At 35.0% G+C, this 23068-nt stretch overlaps 1 protein-coding gene across 1 annotated transcript; it reads right to left on the reverse strand.

Annotated features, from left to right (window-relative positions):
* Positions 1–6653: 6653 nt before the first annotated feature.
* LOC143628088 (uncharacterized) lies at positions 6654–11529 on the reverse strand. Its single transcript, XM_077097758.1, has 9 exons — positions 11366–11529; positions 11045–11189; positions 10839–10966; positions 10384–10455; positions 10125–10242; positions 9900–10024; positions 9765–9806; positions 6869–7081; positions 6654–6769 (listed from the first exon to the last, which is right to left on the reverse strand). Exons 1-9 carry the CDS (start codon positions 11471–11473, stop codon positions 6701–6703), a joined length of 1020 nt encoding a protein of 339 aa, XP_076953873.1. The 5' UTR covers positions 11474–11529; the 3' UTR covers positions 6654–6700.
* Positions 11530–23068: the final 11539 nt, after the last annotated feature.

Consider the following 23068-nt stretch of genomic DNA (forward strand, 5'->3'; position numbering starts at 1 on the left):
GGAAGGTGACATGCTCCCAAGGGCTTGGAATGCAATTCATCTAAAAAAGTATTTTTGTTGATCAGGATTCTGGATCCTAGTCAGTTATTTCAGTCCATTACTTGGTAAAATTTTACTTTATGATTATATTTATATATGTTATGTTAGATTCTTGTTTTGTCAAGTATGTCAAGTTGCAGAAATACTGAGCAATAGGGCCCTCAAGTGGAAAAAATGGGTTGGCCAACTCTCTCTTAAGTTTAATCGGACTTGTCGCAAGGTTTATAAGGTTTTCACCTTATCTCCCGAATTAAGGTTTCGACACCCTCGCCTGGAGCGCATGATTATCCGGGTATGTTTGGAGGTTGTGGGACCAGTACACTATACGCGGCTGACAATTTCATGGCTAAAGATCATATCTTGGATCCTACGAATTAAATGGTAGACGTACCATATACACAAGTTAAGGTCAATGTCGGGTTAGGCTCGTCACCGCGTACAATTGGGACAACGCCAAAGATCGGCTCGTCGCTCGTATTTATTGGGCTTGTCCCCACGTATTTATTGGCTCGTCCCCACAATTTATTGGGCTTGTCTCCACGTATTTATTGGGTTTGTCCCCACGTTTTATTGGGCTTGTCCCCAAGATGGTTGGGTTTAAATCCAACTTTTCTAACTATTATATTATCTTTTGGTGATTTATTCTAACAGGTGAATAATTTGAAGAAAAAGTTCTAAGGATAAGAAATCCTCTATCCTAGTGACACAGAGATAAAGAAAAAGCCAAAAGAGTTATATTATTATAAGCAAGATAAAAAGGTGATCCGAGCTTCACCAGCAAAACGTGGACCATCCACCCGGATTAAGCTACGTCAAGTTTATCACAAGTTCATACACAAAGCAAAGAAAGAAAGGCGGTTAAGGCTTCATCCCCAAAATAGAGGATCCCTCCAGCCTAACCACCTTTCGTAATTGTCTTAAGGATCATCGATCCTGAGGATTACAACTTCTATTGTCTACACAAATTACCAACAAAAACCATTAAAACCTTATAAAAATGGGCTCCGGCCTTGTCTTCATATCCATCATCGCCCATTGCCCCGCCTACTCCTTAGCCACGTCGCCATCACCTTCACCAGCCTCCTTGACCTCTAACACGTCGTCCTTGGTCCCGCTCGTCCCAACATCCTTGATCCTCTTCTCGGCCCCAACATCCTCGCTCTCCTCACCAAAGCTAGCCAATGCCTTCTCTCACATATCCACATTCCAAGTGGACCTATCGAAGCTAGGATCCTCAGCCTCTGCAGCCATCTTAATCCTGGCTATAAGCACCGCCTTACTAACCCACACCTTGGCCTGCTCCGTAACCTCCACCACCTGCTCCTGAGCTCGGATCACGGTATTTGGCCAGTTCCTTCTCCGTATTGGCCACGTTCTCATCATACAAGGCTTTGAAACTGGCCACGGCCTGCAAAAAGACAACGAGTTAATAAAATAATCAAACCATTTATGCCTATGGACAAAGGATCCTTACCTCGGAAAGCTGGTTGAACACATGTTGGGCACTATGGACTTCCACGTCAGGATCCCTTTTTTCTTTTCACGGTGGCCTTGGAACGAGTCATCATGGTCTTTGGAGGTGTGAGGCTGGAACTCTTCATGGGCCTCTTCTCAGAGGAACGAGAGGAGATGAGGCTATCAACATCATCCAACTGGAATTAACCCAGCAGATTCTTGGAAGGCTTGGATGACGACTTATGTGCACCTGCCCGAAAAAAGATAAGCTCTTTATAATCTATTGTTTTTCCTTATTTTTACTAAATTTATGATTAAGGAATAAATTCTAACTTATTGGACATGGTTTCTGAAGAACTTGCAGTCTTCTAGGCTGAATCACTCACTTCTTCACCAACAATCTTGAAGGTCCGATTAAAAGGATCCAGAGACAGAAACACCTTCGCCTTCTTGACACCGTCTGGATCAGCAGTAAGATCTGAGAAGTTGGACACTGCACAAGAAACGACAAACCTGTAGTCAGTCAAATAAAAAAATAAGGATCACCTATCCTTTGGATCCACTATCTTACCCCTCAGGATCCAGCGAGTTGGTAAAGAATTCCCATTTGGGATATGTCTCTTAAGATGAAGAAGAATTGATTCTTCCAACTTTGATCATTGTGGGTGGTCTTGTTGATCGGGAGAGGCTGAAAAGGTTTGCTCTTAAAAAGGAATATGCTAGAACCATGGGTTACAAGGCTGTATAGGCAAGAAAGGGCTAGGAGATTGAAATCGAGGTTCTATTCTGCAATAAATCTTTCAAGAGTATGAAGAGTTCGCCACATCATCAGCTTAGCTTGGATATAGCTGATGCTGGTAAAAGAAAAGAAAGTATTTGTAAGATCGGAAAATGGATATGAAAAACCTAGGAGAAACGGGAGAGCTGGAAAGCATACCCAGTTCGATGAAACATAGTCACTTTTTATTTGGGGGTCGTAAGGTCTGAACACTGTGCCCTTAGGAAAACAACCAGAAATGCTACGGATTTCCTCGTCGGTAAATTTTCAAATCTCAGAGGCTGGGTCCTTGAGAAGATTTTGACTCTGAGGTTCAGGGATAATCTCCCTCGGACAGGAACTGAAGGTAACACTTTGGTTTCTTTTAGGCATTGTGACGGAAAGATGAGGGAAAAGATAATAGAGGGAAAGAGAATGATACCTGATAATGATGCCGGAAATACACTTATAATCCGATGAAGGAGGAAGATATAAGGGTTCGACTCTATTAAGTAGGCGCAATTATATGGTGGCAGGCGACGGTTACATCTAATCCTAATCGACGGTTACGATGCATTTTTCTCGGGATAAACATGACAGCTGTTATCCATTCACACCTATCATGTTTGGGGGAAATTGTTGGGACCAGGATTCTTGTTCCTTGAGGATCAGTTATTCTTGGCTGCTGTTTCCAAGACTAAGGATTCTTAATGGTTAAAGGATCCTCAACAGTTGATCCCAAATATGTTACGATTTATTTTTGCATGTATTATCACGTGTTTACCAGAGGACATACTTTTGCGAAAGGGATATTTTACCAGGTCGTCCTCGTTCTTCCACGCTCTCAAACGGTCACGAAGAAGTAGTAAGCAAAACGTGGCCGAGATTATAGCGAAGTTAGTTATTAACCGTTGTAACCTTATTTATTTATACTGAATTTTAGCTGACCACAACACACATCACATAGAATATATCGAACACATAGCACACTCACAATCACACTAGCAAACACATTGTACTCACAATCAGCTCTAACTCCACCGTTTGTAATTCCTTTGAGTTTAATATAATTGGTAGTGATAGTTTTCACTACCCGAGGTTTTTATGCCGGCGGGATACTAATTACCAAGGGTTTTTCCTCGTATAAATCTTGCTATTCAACCTTTACAATTATTACTTTTGATTATTTTGTTCATACAAGCACCAATTCTCACATACGAATTTGATTACTTGATCCTTAAACCGATTTTTAACCAAAACATCTTTCATCATAAAACCCTAAGTATATTATTAACTTTCTTACAATAAAGAAATTAAAATCCAAAAAATAAATATTAAAAAACAAAAAATGTAAAACAATCATTCTCTCGAGCCATCAGATTGCTTTATTTGTAAATGAAGGTTTCTTAAACGGGTTATAACATCTCATTATATTAAAAATTAATCTCATAAAATATTTGATATGAAAACCCTATAAAATAGGAATATACTAAAAATTAATATCCTATTTTATTTAAAAAATATATTATTTATAACTAAGAACAATTTTATAATAAAGAAAATAAACTGGTAATGAGTATCACCAAACCCATATAGCTTTTAAACCGGATTCTAACATATCATTTATTTGTGAAACCATTTTATCATCAAACCTCAAGTATGTTAATTATTAACTTTCTTACAATAAATAAAATTAAAATCCAAATATATAAATATTAAAAACGAATAATGTAAAACAACCCCCATAATACAGGGGAGAATGGTTGTTTTACATTTTTTGTTTTTTAATATTTATTTTTGTATTTTAATTTTCTTAATTGTAAGAAAGTTAATAATATACTTAGGGGTTGATGATTAAGGGTTTCATAAATAAATGATATGTTATAACCCGTTTACAAGCTATCTGGAATTGGTGACCCATGACCCGTTTATGTTTTTTACTATAAAATTATTTATTAATTATAAATAATATCTTTTTCTTTTTAAGTTGGATATTAAATTTTAGCGTATCCATATTTTATAGGATTTTCATATCAAATAATTAGTAAGATTACTTTTTAATTTAATGAGATGTTATAACCCGTTTAAGAACTATCTGGTTTTGGTAAGACCCATACCCATGAATTTGGGTTAAATCATTGAGAGGCCTCCATTTAAAAATCAAGTAATCTGATGGCTTCTATAAAAGAGGGAGCGACCACATCACGACACGTAGGATTTTAAGGGTTTCATTTTTATATATATATATATTGATTATTAACTACACTTTTAATTAGTAAATCTCTAATTTAATAATAATAAAACTTGTAAATTTAAAAATTAAGTTATTTTTTACAACAATACATATAACTAAAAGTGTTTTTCAATTAACCCAACCCACCAAATTACCACATCATTAGTCCCACTCCTTGTCTTTTCATGGTGTTTATAGTAACATGTGCCTCCAACTGTACCTCCCCTAAATGGTAAGAATGAACCATTATGGGTGGTCTGATATCAGATGCAAAATAAATTATATTTATGCTTATATTAGTAAAAAAATCACATCAAAATTTGTTTATTTATTTCATGTGTCATACGTTGTTTTTTAGTGTATACCTAAAGACAAAGGCGGCCGTGTATCACCATTTCATTTGTATGCCATTAGAAAACCATTTCTTTGATTGTATAAGTTGAAAATACTTGATATTTATACGGCCTTAACTTGTTTCATCGCCCATTTTGGTTGCTTATCTTTATCGATGATGATAGTACAGTACATCAGGATCAACTGTTTGATTGAGAACGCTATTGAGTAATGGATCATAGATTTAGGAACATCATTCTATGCTACACATTGTAATGAGATGAAGAATTTCATGAGTTGAAACTTTCGGGAGGTACAACTTGCAGATAATGAAACACTTGATATCACACACGTGTTGCAAAGGATGAGATGTATCGAATACATCTTGGGGATGATCTTGAACACTGAAGGATTCCAAACTTGGAGAGAATATTTTTCCAGTCAGACAATTGGATGATCAGGGATGTCAGGTAATGTTCGGGAAAGGTAAATGTAAGGTAGTTAAAGGAAGTGTGCGCGGTATGAAGATAGGGACTCCACATATATGGTTTGAGGTACATTCAAAAGTGGTAAAAGCACTCACTGATGAATAAAGCCCCACATATGATGCTAGCAACAAAAGACAAACATTTAGATCTAAAAAAATTGGAATTTGGGTTATTTGAGCCTTCTTTGCAGAACCTTAGTAAAACAAGAAGCACCTACAGCAGATTCAAAGGTTCAGAAAGAACATGTTTTCTTTGAAGATTTAAATGATAAGTAGAATAGATACATTATAGCTTTTAACAAAACCAAATATACATTATAGTTTAGAATAGCGTATTCACTGGTGTTTACTTGCGCTCGCCGATAAATACACTGTACTTTCAATATTGCAGTTAAATGGTGTTTGTTTTGGAGAATGTACATATGTAGTAGTGTGTTTATGTTAAATACGAAAACGCCGGTACACTCATAGTTACTAACTAGTTATCATAGCAAATGCACATGGGATAAACATGCAAAGAAGGTAGTTAAAATTAACACCAGCCAGTTATTACAATAGTGGTTTTTAGCTTATTAGCTTTGAGTATCTATCATTTGTGCACATATGGATTTAATATTAATTATGCATATAGCGTACGTGTACGTATTATTGTGTTTTCTAAAAAATAAAATAAAGAGAAAATCATAGGAACCCCTAGCATACATATTCTTTGACAAGTACCCAGGGCCGTCTCCGAGAATTTAAATATCTAGGCCGAGCCGGAAAAAAAAAGGCCCATAGCCTTAACGAGAAACGAAATATATAAGCTAATTTTTTTAAGCGGGGCTTAATGTTATACCAATAAACATAGAAAAATATATTATTAAAATCAAATACCATAATAATTAACGATTAACCAATGATTCGTGAAACTCTCCTAAGTCGTAACACTGGAAAAAAGACATAGCTTGGTCCTTGTTAGCTAGCTTGGTCAACCGTGGAGAAGCCTGGTGGTTAACAACGAACCAATAGTGGTGGTCGGCTGGGTTGGTCGTTGTTCAGCACTCGCAAAGAAGGAACTAAAGAGAAATTTCAATCGACCGCTATTTATTTTATTTTGCATCGGGTTTTTATTTAATTTGTTTTAGTTTTTAGTTTTAGTTTGGGCCCACCAATTTAAACTCAATTAAATAGATTATGGATAAAAAATAATTTCGGGCCCAATAATTATAAGATGTTAAGAGCAATTCATATTTTATAAGTTATATATTTTTAAATGTATATATAAAAAATATAGATACAAAAAATTTTGGCCCTAAAAATTACGTGCCCCAGCCGACGGTCCAACCGGTGCCACCCTCCGCCCTTGCAAGTAGCCACAATGTTTGCTTGCTATACCATGAAGCGGGTAACGCCATCAGTTGACATATTCTATCCCAGTCAACGGTTTTCCCAACTGAAGTTGAATCGCAACGTCTCCAACTACCTATTCAATATAACAAAGTCACCAACCACCATGTATAAAAACATTTGAAAAAAAAGTTGATCATAAGTTCATAACTAATATTCATAATTATTATCAGACCTTGGCCATGGATCGGTATGACGCTTCTGTAACTCCTGCAACATGGGGTGTAAGAAGCACGTTTGAAAACTTCAAGATCGGATCGTCTGGATCAAAAGGCTCGGTCCATGCGACATCAATTCCTAAACCACCCAAATGACCCGATTCAAGCCCGTCATAAACTGCTTTATAATCCAACAAACCACCACGCGCTATATTCACCAGCAGCGCACCCTGCATAAACCCATTTCATCCATTAGGGGCTCAACTTATACTTACTGACACTTAACATTATCAACAAGTACGTCGTTATAGAAAGAGAAAATACTATAAAAACCAACATGCTTTTGCTATTTCCTCATATAAATTCCTTAACAACAACTTTTGCACATAAAAGCCCATACTTTCGCTTTTTTCTCATTAAAGTGCGTTAACAATTTTTTACAAGTGCATACACATTTTAAATTTGATCAAAATTGTGATTTCTTTTTAACCTATAATTAAGGGGTAGAAACGAGCCAAGACCAGCCCGATCTCGTCTTGTTTTGACTTACGAGAACTTTAGCACGGCTCGTGAGTCGTTTTTTCAAGCTTAAGCTCAGTGATACATACCCGGATCCAATATGGGTGGGTCAAGGTAGTTAATTAAGTGGGAAGATGAAGAGCAAAAGTTTAGGGGAATAAATGTTGCAATTATTATCCCAGTTAGGTCTATTTATATATTCTTGTTTTAGTTTATATATTATGAATATTTATATATTAAAAATATTTGGGTTTATTAATCTTGTATTTGGAGAATTGCCATCTCGAATCGGCTAACCGCAGACTAACCCATCTCGAATCGGGCCATCTTTACGCTTCCAAATAAAATAGAGCTTCCTTTTCTGGGTTCTATCAATTGGTTCCGCTGCCGGGAAACAAAGCGAAGATGGTTCATAGCCGGAATAGTCAAATCAAAATGGGAGGTTCAAAACAAGATCTGATTGCTGTCCAATTAGCAGAAATTGCAGCAAGATTAGATGTTATTTTTGGAACCTTGAAGGACGATGTTGAAGCAATCAAGGGTCGGATGTACGGAACACCATCCAGGTGCCACAAATATGAAGCTATTCCAATAAAGTTAGAAGTTCCGACTAGTAGTAACCATGATTGCATTCACAAGGGGGGCCATATCAGATTCAATCTGGATATGGAAGTTGATGGGATTAGTCTAAAGGGTGATGAGGTGCTGGGAGATGATTGTAACTGTAAAGATGCAGATGATGATGAAAAGGACATGGTGGCGGAGGATGACCTTCCACTAGCACTTCTGGTTAAAGAGAAGAAAACCTGTGATAATTCCATACCAGGAGTCGAAGAAACAATTCGTGAAGATTTTCTCTAGAAATAAATGGAGAAGAATTTACCAAAGAGAGCTTAGGAGAAAATCAAGAGAAAGGGAACAAGCATGAATTTTCATGCCAGGATAAACGGGATCAAATCCAATTTGCAGATGATGATCAAAATCCAAGGCTGATAATGCAGAGGCCTATCAAGGTCCTTTTAGATCAAAGCACTCCTAGCTGTGGCGGCTGTTTCATCTTACGCCAATCCGATCTTGATGATGATTGGATCTACCACCTATATAATTTGTGGCCGGATGAAGTCCCAAGAACGATGACAACGTTTCTGGGAATAGAGCAGGGTCTTAAGAAAAAGAGTCAAAATTCAGCAGCTTTTCATCATCTCACCATGGAGCCATTTGAGGAACATCACACAAATGGAACAGATCAAGATAACCGCATCCGACTTGAGGACAAGTCTTATTCTCGGGCCGGATGTATTGATACATACCCGGCTTCAATATGGGTGGGTCAAGTTAGTTAATTAAGTGGGAAGATGAAGAGCAAAAGTTTAGGGGAATAAATGTTGCAATTATTATCCCAGTTAGGTCTATTTATATATTCTTGTTTTAGTTTATATATTATGAATATTTATATATTAAAAATATTAGGGTTTATTAACCTTGTATTTGGAGAATTGCGATCTCGAATAGGCTAACCGGAGACTAACCCATCTCGAATCGGGCCAACTATCTTTACGCTTCTAAATAAAATAGAGCTTCCGTTTTCTGGGTTCTATCACTCGGCATGGGCTCGGCTCTTTTATTATTTTATTAATTAACTTATATACATTTTACATCGCTTTTATATATATATATATATATATATATATTAATTATAGTTTTATATACATTTTAAATGGGCCCTGCTTGCGGTGCGCGCATATAATGTATATATGTGTGAACCCTCGGGTGGGCAAAAGTGAAGTTGCACTAACTTTGACGTTATTTTACTAATCTCGTGAAAATAACGTTAAAAGTGGTGGAAGGTTAATCAGGTATCATTTGGTGGCATTGATAGCCAAAAGACAAGGGTACATGCACCAGTCGACCGGTGTGCCGATGGTTGAGTGTTATGTGTCTTATGTCCAAGGCTTGATGCAAAACTACTATCGAGCCAGGGTGAGGAAGCAGCCTCTGTATTCCAATGAGGTAGAGGTAAGGCTGTCTACACCTTACCCTCCTCAGACCCTACCATAGCTTTGCTATTGGTGGGATATACTGAGTACGATGATGATGATGATGACGACGATATAAGTGTCATAATATATCTTATTTAGTTACTTTTATTATAATTTTATATATAATAACAAATATTATATATATATTTAAATTTAATACATTAAATAAAAATTATATAATTCTTAGTTGTTTTTGTAAGAAATATTTTTCTTTTTTAAATTTAACATGTTAAGGGACTTTTATGATTAAAAAAAGAAATAGAAAGTATGTTGATTTTTTTTTTATGTGGAAAATAGTGTTAAAGAGACTTTTACGAAGAAAATTAGAAATATGTTGGGTTTTATGGAAACTAACCTTTTTCATTGAAGATATGAAATCTTTGTTAACAATACCAGCCTGTACATTAATGAAAACTCATAACTCACTAAAAGTCAAACCCAATTGAGAAAAACAATAAACAGGAAAAGTTAAGGGAAGAATGTGTCTGACTGTTTCACTGTTCATTGTCAAGCAGCAGACAACAATGTCAGATTTCTTTGCAAACTCAAATATATCTTCATGACAACCTTTCTCATCAACAGGATCCTCGAGCATACCATTTTGAGCGGTTGGTTCTTGAAAAACAAAACAATGGTAACAAGCATTGGATAGATGATTAGAGCAGAGATACTTCAAAGTTTAAGGAAATTTTAAATATCATATGTTGTGCGACACCTGTAGAGGTCAACTTATTTGAAGTCCAGTTTCGTTTTGTTGCAAGAATCTTGACTCCAAATGGACGAAGACGTTTTGCCAGTTCAATGCCAATATTCCCATATCCCAGAATGAAAACCTGCAGACTCAGATTATCCACAGTAAAATATATATTCTAGTTTACGCCAAAATATTTTTTATCAGAAAGAACGCAAAATAATATGTCGTGTTATTCTAAAAATAGAAAGAAAAGAGTCGCCTAAACATTGACTGAGCTTACTGTTTTCCCAAACAAAGTATCGCCAATCGGGTCTCCAAGTTTCTTTAGCCTTACAGAAATTTGCATCTCATTCTGCACAGCCAAATATTAAGTGGATATAAATAAATAGGAAAAGACATAAGGTAGGGAGATTGTGGGCCACAAGTAAGGATATAGCATATCCTAATTCAACATCTACATATAAAAATATATAAACAAATACTTAATTTTAATGCATTACAAGTTTACCACTGTAGTCAAAAGTAACAAAATAAGGTCAAGCAAACTGATTAGATGATGAAATGTGCATCATATTGATTTCAAATTGATTTTGTGTGCAGCAGCAGCAGCAGCAGCAGCAACAACAATAAAAATAATACAACACGTTATTGGTCTACTCTACTTGCAATTGGATTAACAGATATAGGAATGGAAGTTTGACGTGTTATGATTATTAAACTAGTATGAAAACCTACTTGCTTGCGCAGAAGACCTAACATGAAATAGATGGCCATTTCAGCACATGAAGCAGCGTTTCCGGTATCTTTACCAGGAATTCTAGCAACTTTTATTCCATGGTTTGTAGCAGCAGTTATATCAATACCTTCATTAAATTAAATATAACAATATTTGAAGTCGTACAAGTATTCGATTACATCGAGATTAAGAAAAGTGAAATGACCTTCTAACCCAACACCATACTGCATAATGACCTTCATTCTAGTAGCGCCCGCAATAAGATCTGAATTAAGCTTCATGCTTTTTACCACACAGATATCATAGTTCCCTATAAGATTCGGTATACTATCAAATGGAAGATCATCAACCTATAAATTAAAAAAAAAATAGAGGTTAACCGATCATCAGAGAAACAGCAAAATGAAGTCTTGTTTGCCATTTATTATTATTATTATTATTATTATTATTATTATTATTATTATTATTATTATTATTATTATTATTATTATTATTATTATTATTATTATTTCATCAATCAAAATACCTGGATCAATGGATACTTCTTTAGATACTCTTTGGTGTAGTTATGTGAAGCAGGAAAGTGGGGCCCACAAAATAGAACACGGGTTTTAGCCTTACCTTCCTCACCCATATTTCGTTTCTGAGTATTCCAAAGGCGCCTGCATCAAGAAAATACCCGTACGCTGATATCCCACACGTCTAAAGCTCTATTTCATTCAACTTACAGAGAGCTTGAGGTTAGCTCATCTTGAGCTCTATTTCTAAAGCTCGAAATTGGCTTGTGAGTAACATTTCAAGCTCAAGCTCGGCTCGTTTTCTATATTTATGAGAAAACCAAGAAAACTACTAATAAACAATAAATTTTAAAAAAATCGTTTTTTTTTTTTTCGTTTTTTAAGATAAGTTTGAAATGTAACACTAATAAAAATATATAAAAAAAAATATGTAGCTCAAAATGTTACATATATATAACTTGCCCGCTACATCCATGCACCTCGTTTGAGTTACATATATGTAACTTCATGAAGTATATATATATATATATATATTATTTTTTAACTTTTTATGTTTGTTACCTTATCAATAAAAGAAATTAAAAAATATATATATTGGTTGGTAGTAGTTTTCTCTGAAACCAACCTATATACATATACATATATAGTGTAAGAATATATATATATATTACATAATTTTATGTGTAATAATCACTATTAAATAAATATATATTAAATAAAAAATAGGCTTCGGCTCAAGCTGATTAGTGAAGCTCGAGCTCGTTTACTAAATAAGCTTATTTTTTAGGCGTGAGTTCAGGCTCGAGTTCGTTTAAGCTCGACAGTGGCTTGGCTCGTTTAGACCCCTAGGGACAGGTGATATAACATTTTCCAGATATCATTCAGAAATGCAATGGATTTTAGCAAAGTGGGTTGTTAAGAAAATGAGTGATGGTTTGACATGATAACAAGGGGCATTTTATCAAACACGTGGTGTGCATTGCCAACAAATAAATAAATCATCTTTGCTTACCCCAATTGTTGTCGTGAACAAATCTTGAGGTTTAATAGGGAATTGTAAGACCTAAAAAACATACTGCAATGCATAAAGATTCTAAACCTCCGACTACATTAGCCTTTGATTCTTGAGGAAGAAGAAGATGATAGGTCAACACATACCTGAACGTTGTGGTGGATGCAAATAGATTCCGCTCAAGGGATTTGGTTTGCTGGGTGGACTTGTTATTTGTTACTGATACTTATTATAATGTATTTCAGTTATTTTTTTTCAACTTAAGTTAACATATTTATGTTCGTTTCCCCTTTTATATCAAATCTCATAAATGCCATTCTATGATAGATGATTTGGGTGAAAATGATTAAATTAGCTTTTATATATATAGAGAGAAAGGGAGATAAAGTATGGAATGAAAACCCATTTGAGTTGTGAAAACCCATGAAAACTCTATGTAACATCATTTTTTTTCACACGTAATATATGTTGTAACATTTAATACAAAACATCGAAACATAAAAAAAATTGTTTTGCTATTTTTTAACATTTTTTTACTAAATTTTTTATATGTTTTCAGGAGAGAGAAAATATTATATTTATGTTTATATTTTTTATTAACTTTAATTGTGAACCACATTATTCAAACTTTAATTAAGAACATGTGGTTGGGAATGTGTTTCTAGAGTTTTCACAACTCAAGTGGGTTTTTATTTTAACCTTACCCTATACATACATACATATTATATATGTATGTATGTATAGGGGGAAGTATAAAATGAAAACCCAATGAAAACCCACTTGAGTTGTGAAAACCCTATATAACATCGTTTTTTTTTGTTACACACGTAATATATGTTGTAATATTTAATACAAAACATTGAAAACTAAAAAAAAAATGTTTTGCTATTTTTTAACATTTTTTTACTAATTTTTATATATGTTTTTAGGAGAGAAAAAAAGTTATATTTATGTTTATATTTTTTATTAACTTTAATTGTGGACCACAAGATTTAAATTTTAATTAAAAACATGTGGTTTTCTAGAGTTTTCACAACTCAAGTGGGTTTTCATTTTAACCTTACCCTATATATATATATATATATATATATATATATATATATATATATATATATATATATATCAGGATCATGTGAGAACTTTTTGGAAATTGAGAACTGTAAGAATCATTTTGGACCATAAAAAAACCCAAAAATAAAAAAATCATAAAAAAACACAAAAATATATAAAATATAAGAATTTTGTTTTATAATTTTGGTTTTTTACTTTTTAAAAATTTTTGTTTTTTTTTTATGTTTTATAATTTTTAAATATTTTTTAGAAGTTTTTTTAGTGGTTCAAAATGGTTCTTAAAGTTCTCAATTTGCCAATGGTTATCTTAGGATCCTTACCCTATTATATATATATATATATATATATATATATATATATATATATAAACGAAACCCCTAAAATCCTACGTGTCGTGATGTGGTCGCTCCCCTCTTTTATGGAATATACCAGATTGCTTGATTTTTAAATGAAGGTCTCTCATTGATTTAACCCAAATTCATGGGTATGGGTCTTACCAAAACCATATACATTTTAAACGGGTTATAACATCTCATTAAATTAAAAATTAATCTTACCAATTATTTGATATGAAAATCTTATAAAATAGGGATATACTAAAATTTAATATTCAATTTAAAAAGAAAATGATATTATTTAAAATTAATAAACAATTTTATAGTAAAAAAAATAAACAGGTCATGGGTTACCAAATCAAGATAGCTTTAAACGGGTTATAACATATCATTTATTTATGAAACCCTTTTAATCACCAAACCCTAAGTATATTATTAATTTTCTTACAATAAAGAAAATTAAAATCCAAAAAATAAATATTAAAAAACGAAATATGTAAAACAACCATTCTCTCAAGCCATCAGATTGCTTTATTTGTAAATTAAGGCTTTTCATGCATTTGACCCGAATTCACGGATATAGGTATCACAAAACCCATATAGCTTTTAAACGGGTTATAACATCCCATTGTTTTAAAAATTAATCTTATCAAATATTTGATATGAAAATCTTATAAAATAGAGATATACACAAAATTAATATCTTATTTTATTTAAAAAAAGATATTATTTATAATGAAGAAACAATTTTATAATAAAAAAATAAACGGGTAATGCGTATCACCAAACCTATATAGTTTTTAAACCGGATTATAGCATCTCATTTATTTGTGAAACCATTTCATCATCAAATCTCAAGTATATTAATTATTAACTTTCTTACAATTAACAAAATTAAAATTCAAATATACATATATAAATATTAAAACGAATAATGTAAAATGAACCCCGTAATATGGGGGATAAAATCTAGTGTGTGTGTATATGTGTGTGTGTGTGTATATTGGGGGATATTTTGAGAACCATGTTGAGTTTTAAAGGGCCACACATTTAATTAAATGGATTGGAATATGTGGTTGAGAATAAATCTGACCAAAAAGTCAAAGTAGGAGAGAGAATGTAAGTGATTACACTAACTTTTATGTCCGTTACACATGTGTAAAAAGTCGACTCAGTGCGTAAAAAATTATGTAATTTTTTTACGTATATGTAACCTACATATATTACGCATGTGTAAAAAAATTCGAAAAAAAAATTTGCTACGTTGAGTTCTTTCGAGTTTTTAAAACTCAAAGAGGCTCTCATTTGAAATCTCCCATATATATATGTGTGTGTGTGTGTGTGTGTCACACCCTACCAAAACGGAAATGCGGGTGCGTGACGTCATGTATACCGTAAGCATATGATTATCGCCAACATAGTAGCATTAGGATACCAATAGTTTTAAAAAGCGTTTATAAACCATAACATGTTTTTAAATAAATTAGTTAAGATAAAATTGGGATTTCTCGTATATGACCCCAAATATCAATAGGGGTATACAAGCGAAACCCCTCCAAAAGGTATCCTAATTATGTCGTGAGGTCCCGTCTTCCTGATCCCTTAAGTGTTTGTTAATTCCCTGAAAAACATACATTTTAAAAAGTGAACAAAATGGTTGGTGAGTTCACAGGTTTTAAGACTTAATATGAAATCACGTTATTCATAAAACATTGAATCAATTCACAAATAAGTATACGATAATCTGTTGAAACAAATACGATGATCCTTCGTAGACTAGCTAAATCTACGAATTAATATGACGAACCCTGAGCCTATAACCAAACCACGACTTATATCCTTTTGCCCTGTCCAAATCTCACAGATGGAATATACGCATTCGAAACATTCGAAATTCGATTCCATTCGAATTCGATTATTAAGATCGAATTCGGTTTTAAAAAATTCGAATTCGATTCGTATTCGAGTATATTAATCGAATACGAATTTATGATTTATTAATTCGATTCAATTCGAAATTCGAATTCAAATTATATATACATATATGTATATATATAATATTTTTTTTTATTTGTGTCAAATCCATAAATAATAAATATCCATTACAAATTATTAAACCCAATATGTCATATTACTGTTTCCTAGCCTATACTAATATGGGTGTTATTTACTTCTCGTTTTGAATATTTTGAATTTATACTATTTGTAGTTTAGTTTTGAATTTATTATCATGTGATATTGTTGCTACTTTAAATTTATATGTTTCTTTTGCAATTATGATTATGGTTTTTAAATTTTTGGCATAGATAAACTTGAGTTAGATTGTATTTATTCGAACGAAAATCGAATTTATTCGAATTCGGATTTCAAATACGAATTTGAATCGAATTTCGAATTGGGCATATAATACGAATACGAATCGAATAGTTCAACTTTTAATCGAATACGAATACCGGCAAAAAAAACAATTATTCGGATTATTCGATTCGATTTAATTTGAAAATTCGTTATTCGATTCGATGAACACCCCTACACTCCATCACTTTTTCAGTATGCTTAGGGGGTGCACTTGTGTACTCCATATTTTATATGTTACGTTACACTGATATTTCGAAACTCAAGAGTTCCATGCACCCCTCACCTCCCATGTAGATCCATCCCGTCTTTAATGACTGTATGCAACTCACTAAATACATAAAGGAATAATAACACCACCATCACGCCCGTTTATATTAAGCCACTCAGAAGGCAGAACCGTTTGACTAGAAGTACAAGAAGAACATAATCATTACTAGTATTATAATGTGTCTAGCATTAAAGAGGTGCACCTAATAATTAACTAGAATTAGGTTAATTTAAAATTATAAAAGCCAAGTTGTCTTGTATTAATAAAGACTTTGCTTATATACATATGTGTGTGTGTGACACCCCGTTAAATTGGTCATATTAGTACAAGTCTTAAAACACAATTTAATTACGTTAATTGTGATATAATAAAATTGTAATAAGTTAATCAGCACACGTCTAGCAAAGCCATGTGTCTTCATCATATGTGTTGGTAATTTTTAGAAATTAGTGGGTCACACGTAAGTCCGGCCGACACACAAAAATGTTCGTAATAAAAATTATAATACGACATGAGACCATAATACATAAAATTATAACTATATAATCGTTTACTAGATTAAATAATATTCTGTTTAAAATGTTATATTTTTTGTATTCAAATAAATGTATGTCTCAAAAATAATAACTTATAAGTAACAAATATATATAAACATAAACTCATTTTCTTCAATACTTGAATAACTAAACATATTAAAGCGTCATCTAAATTAAGTGATTATAATTAGCCATTAATAAAATAATAAGTAGGTTGTAATTAACATTTAATATCATTAATAAACATTTCCTAAACACCCTTCTCAATCTCACGGTCAAGAAAGTCACCTACCCAAAATTTATTTAAAATATCACCATCATGATTTTATCTTCATTCTATTATCAAACTGAATATTAAAGATTTCAAAATCTTGACAAAGTCAAAGGGTTGTTGAAAATCAACAATATCATTATAAAATCCATGCCATATCATGTCAATCCACCAAACCATCCATCAATTCTTTCACAGTTAGCAAATTATCACATGATTTCCATGAAAACACCCCACCATCAAACTATTCTAAGATTTTTTTAATGCAAACTCCATACTCTTGAATTTGTGTACAATAAAAGCCTTGTTGCAAGACTAAAAACACAATCCTTCAACAAAAAACAAAATCAACAAACATACACTCACACTCTCGGCACTCTCTCTCTCAAGTCCAAAAACCACCACCACTTTGGTATGTCTTTCTTTTTATCATATTTGCTTATGGTTTTTTTTAAACTGAAATACTCACACATATTTGTATAATATGAAACAAACATTCATGGCTTTAATCACGCAAGTAGTAGAGCTAAGCATATGTATATAATGGCTTAATACACTTTTTATGAACATGAGAAGTAATACACTTTATGAACATATTTTCGTGAACTCCCTTGTGAATTTATATGCTTGTTAAGAGTACAATTGTGGTAAAACTTAGTATGTTTTTAAACACAGTTAGTTGGTTAAACAATCTTAAAAATATATGAAAGACTTGGATACTATATAAAAGTATGTATTTATAAATACTAGAAACTTAAAGTTTGGAAGAATGAAAATATGTTAGCTACCACCTTTTAAATTACGAAGGTAAGACTCCGAATCCTGGGAATTCCTACAGTTGGTAGTCACATTCATAATTTCACAAAAATTTAAAACCAAACTATTCGTTTTTATTTAAAACAAGTTCAGAATAAATAACAGCGGAAAAAGTGTATGTATTTAAAAATCCCAAAATACGGGTACAGGTGTTCAAAATCAAATGTAAATAAAATATTTGTTTTATTTGAATTCCTCGACCAGAAATGCCTTCAACCTCCCGAGTAGCATCCAGCACGTCCAAGCGGTAGCATCCACTTCTTAACCTTAAAGTCAATCGAACATACACACAAAGTCAGCTTGAGCTGAGTCAGTTCAAGTTTTCATAAACAATAATTCATACTTTATTTCAAAGTCATAGTTATAAACAATAGAGAGGATAATAATAAAATAAATAATATAATTCACCAAGTAATACATTCATCGTCGAACACACGTACACGGGCCTCTCCACCACGAGTCAAGACTCGAGTAATATATTTGACCCGGACGCGGTAAGACCTAAGCATATGACACGAGCCTCTCCACCACAAGTCAAACCCGAGTAATATATTTGACTCGGTCACAGCTTACACATCCAAGCACGTGATACGGGCCTCTCCACCACGGGTACAACCCGAGTAATATATTTGACCCGATCACAGCTCAACATACAACGGGCCTCTTCACCACGGGATTTTAAAACCCGAGTAATATATTTGACCCGCCAAAATGATGATCACGCCACACGGGCATCTCCACCACGGGATTTGAAAACCCGAGTAATATATTTGACCCGGCCGTGATCACCATGCATACACACATCAATAAGCCTACTCACATCATTCTTAGTCACGAGGAACTAAATATCATCACACAACCGTAGGCTATAAGGTAACACATACTCATACATACATACATACATACCTCCATACATACATATATATATATATATATATATCATCCCAATTACTACCAAGTTTATTAACATCCAAGTCTATTAACATCCTCGAGTCTAGACCATCAATAATGTATGTAACCTTAAAGGATATAAGACCATAAACGAGTCTAAAATATCCTAAAGCATGTAAAATAATTCAAATATAGCTTTCGAAATGCACAATCGCGAGGGAGACCATGTAATGCCATTCAAACAGTTGTAACGAGTAAAATCGTATAAAATTGGATTTCGGTATGTATGCTGGCCCAAAACGTAAAAAGAGTAAAAAGGGGCATCATGAACTCACCTGAAACGAGCCGCACAAATACCAAAGGGCTTGAAAACCTCAAAGCCAATCCACAGTTTACAAGCCTGTCGGATTGCCCACAAAGATTACTAACTAAACGTACCGACTAGTTTATCCTACAAGACGTTCTAACATGATTTGATTAACCTAAAGCCTTGACATTACCAAATTCAATTACATTGGCCCCCGAGGCCATGTATTTACCAAAACCACCCTTAGTTAATTTCGGGGACAAAGGATTCCCAATTTACCCTCGAAAGTTGTTGACTTTAACGAATACGCGCGCTAACGGGTTGTTTATGCACTTAGATACCGACTCAGCCCCGTGTGGACCAAATTTTGTAAAACCACAGCCAACAAGTCCACACGACACTACACGAGTTGGATGGGTCGGTAATTCGCAAGCACGATGCACAAATTACCAATAAACGCGAATTTGCGCCGTACCGACCCGTTCAAGTAACCGACAACCAATTCACCCCAAATACTCAAAAAAATCAGTTTTTCACAGCCAACATAACATGCTGAGTCTACAATATTCGAATTGGTTGTCAATTCCCTCAAACAACGCATTAAACACAACAACTCACAAATTAGTCAACCGAATCCTAGTTTTCAACTATTAACAATTGGTCGACCTAACCAATTCCAATGACCATGAAATTTTAGTATGTTGTAAGCGACATACCTAGGAAGTTTGTGGTGCAAAAACCTTAGCCGAAACAGCCCAATTGGACAGCCACCCGACAAGCCTAAAAACAACCGAATTTATAAACGCACCATAAGGATGAATTAAGGTGAAAAAGAGTTATATACATATAATACCGACCTGGAATTGAAGTTTGGATGGCCAGAATGAGCTGGTATTGCACGAAAATCGAGAAGAGAGGGGGAGGGGGGCGGCAATCGGAAATTGGGGTTAGGGTTAGGATTAAATTTTTTTTTATGATATAACAACAATAATACACTCTAGCCCCTCCACTTTACTAATGGTTGAACTTGAAAGAAAAGTTAAGTGAGAAACGTTCTCGAGGGTGGTCAAGGAGCCCTCGGAAGAATGCCGGGTCAAGCCCGGAAGGTGAACACAACACTACAAGGTTAAACCTTTTTATCGGAAATTTACGGACATTACAAGTCTACCCCCTAAGAATGGGATTCGTCCCCGAATCCCGCTACAGAGGAACAAGCGCGGGTTGAGACAATTCAAAACATCACATCATACACAGAACGGGTATAAATAGTACCCCTACTAATGATTTCGTACTACCTCCTAGCCAAACGATTACACACGAAAGCATTCGAGAGGGAGATAAATAGACAGCGCAATGTAACAAATAAAATGATCACAAGGGTTACCTGAAATGGTGTCCGTGACCTCCTTTGACTCCTTTGTCAAGATACTAAAGGCACTCGCCTTAACCTTCGGTATTTCTTCCATTTTCCCCTTCGAGGAAGTCCCCTGCTCGGACTCCCCCGCCTATTGGTATGGCAATTTGACGCTAAATGTCCAGACCCCATACATCGGAAACAAATCAAAGCCGGGCACTCATAGCTGGCGTGTCCAGTCTTCCCACAACGAAAACAGGGCATAGCCCCAGGCTTGCATTCCCCCCGATGCGGCTTCCCGCACTTCCTGCATCCATCGCTATACCCCTTACTCTTACAATCCGACGTCTCCGTCCTCGCTTTCTTCCTTGCCGACACAGAATCATTGCCCCCATAATGTTTGCCGTTGGAGTTAGGGCTCGGTTTCCAATCCTTTCCAGATTCAGTTGGGCTCACCATCTCTCTCTGTTCATACAATGTACCTGCTAGGGTAACCATCGAATGGAAAGAGCTCATGCTGGTGGTCACCACACCCCTACGAACATCTACCGGTAGACCCTTCACGTACTTTTTGATTCTTTTATCTTCAGGTATAACTAGATCGGGACATAGGCGAGCCATTTGGTTAAATTTTGTAGTATACTCTTGATGTGACATATCACCCGCTTCTAAATCTAAGAACTCCTGCTCCATCTTATCTAATTCATGCGGAGGGCAAAAATGATCGATAACCAACTGTTTCAACTCTTCCCAAGCCATCCTCCTAATAGAACGATTACCCATAGCCTGAGCTAGATTATCCCACCAACACAGCGCCTCGGAACGAAACGAGGCAGTAGCATAAGTTACCATATCCTCCTCCTTGCACTTACTAACCCTCAATACGGCTTCCATCTCTCTAACTGCCAACGCATCTTTAGTACCATCGAAAGCGGGAGGGTCACACTTCTTGAAATCCCCATACGAACAACCTCTAAAAGACACACTAAACGCACGAACTTCTTCCTCCTTCTCACTTGACACCACCACCTCGTCTTCAACCTGAGTCTCTTTTCCCTTTCCCTGCTTATCCGCACTCTTACCAACCATTGACTCTTTTGCAACCCTAACCGCCTCAGCAACAATCTCGAGAATAATGCTCTGAAGAACCTGATAAACCTCATATGCGATGGCCGCGCGTATAGCAGGACCTAAGGCGGGGCTATCCCCTTCCTCATGAATCGGGGTTTCCTCCTGCTGGGATGTAAGAATCTCACTCTCCGCCTCGGCACGCGGCTTACGACCACGGCCGTGAACATTCGGATGACCTCTCTTAGCAGTACGAGTATTAACCATGACTTATCCCTACAAAGACAGAATTTTAACACGGTCAAGTACAAGTGGCATTTAGAACATGTAAGATAATGGTAAACTGCTAATAACGTTGATCAAGTGTTATTAATTGTTTACTTTACCCGCCCATCCTAAGCACCCCCTGCCCCTAACCATATTAGCATCCCATCTAACATTTAAGCAAATAGGCACATAATAAAACTCAACGCTTCTAAAAACAAATAAACAAATATAAAATTTACCTCTTGGCGTGCAGCTACTCGCGGTTGGCATTCCTAGTCTTTTCTTTTACAGTTCGAGTCCAAGCATTCGAGAATGCTCGGATCCCTCAAACCGTGGTTCTGATACCAACTTGTAAGACCCCGAATCTAGGGAATTCCTACAGTTGGTAGTCACATTCACAATTTCACAAAAATTTAAAACCAAACTATTCATTTTTATTTAAAACTAGTTCAGAGTAAATAACAGCGGAAAAAGTGTAAGTATTTAAAAATCCCAAAACACGGGTACAGGTGTCCAAAATCAAATGTAAATAAAATATTTGTTTTATTTGAATTCCTCGACCAGAAATGCATTCAACCTTCCGAGTAGCATCCAGCACGTCCAAGCGGTAACATCCACTTCTTAACCTGAAAGTCAATTTAACATACACACAAAGTCAGCTTGAGCTGAGTGAGTTCAAGTTTTCATAAACAATAATTCATACTTTATTTCAAAGTTATAGTTATAAACAATAGAGAGGTTAATAATAAAATCAATAATATAATTCACCAAGTAATACATTCATCGTTGAACACACGTACACGGGCCTCTCCACCACGAGTCAAGACTCGAGTAATATATTTGACCCGGACGCGGTAAGACCTAAGCATGTGACACGAGCCTCTCCACCACGAGTCAAACCTGAGTAATATATTTGACTCAGTCACAGCTTACACATCCAAGCACGTGATACGCGCCTCTCCACCATGGGTACAACCCGAGTAATATATTTGACCCAATCACGGCTCAACATACAACGGGCCTCTTCACCATGGGATTTTAAAACCCGAGTAATATATTTGACCCGCCAAAATGATGATCACGCAACACGGGCATCTCTACCACGGGATTTGAAAACCCGAGTAATTTATTTGACGCGGCCGAGATCACAATGCACA

The sequence above is a fragment of the Bidens hawaiensis genome, unplaced genomic scaffold (assembly GCF_021521415.1).
Source record: "Bidens hawaiensis isolate Kalapana, Puna unplaced genomic scaffold, B.hawaiensis_p1.1 tig00004795_1, whole genome shotgun sequence".
Lineage (NCBI taxonomy): Eukaryota > Viridiplantae > Streptophyta > Magnoliopsida > Asterales > Asteraceae > Bidens > Bidens hawaiensis.

Bases quoted from the DNA above. Each gene is read 5' to 3' on its own strand.
- LOC143628088 (XM_077097758.1), bottom strand. From the start codon at position 11,473: ATGGGTGAGGAAGGTAAGGCTAAAACCCGTGTTCTATTTTGTGGGCCC. The intron at 10,967-11,044 runs GTCATTTCACTT...AATTTAATGAAG, and splicing joins GTATGGTGTTGGGTTAGAAG to GTATTGATATAACTGCTGCT. The intron at 6,770-6,868 runs GTCTGATAATAA...TATATTGAATAG, and splicing joins CATACCGATCCATGGCCAAG to GTAGTTGGAGACGTTGCGAT.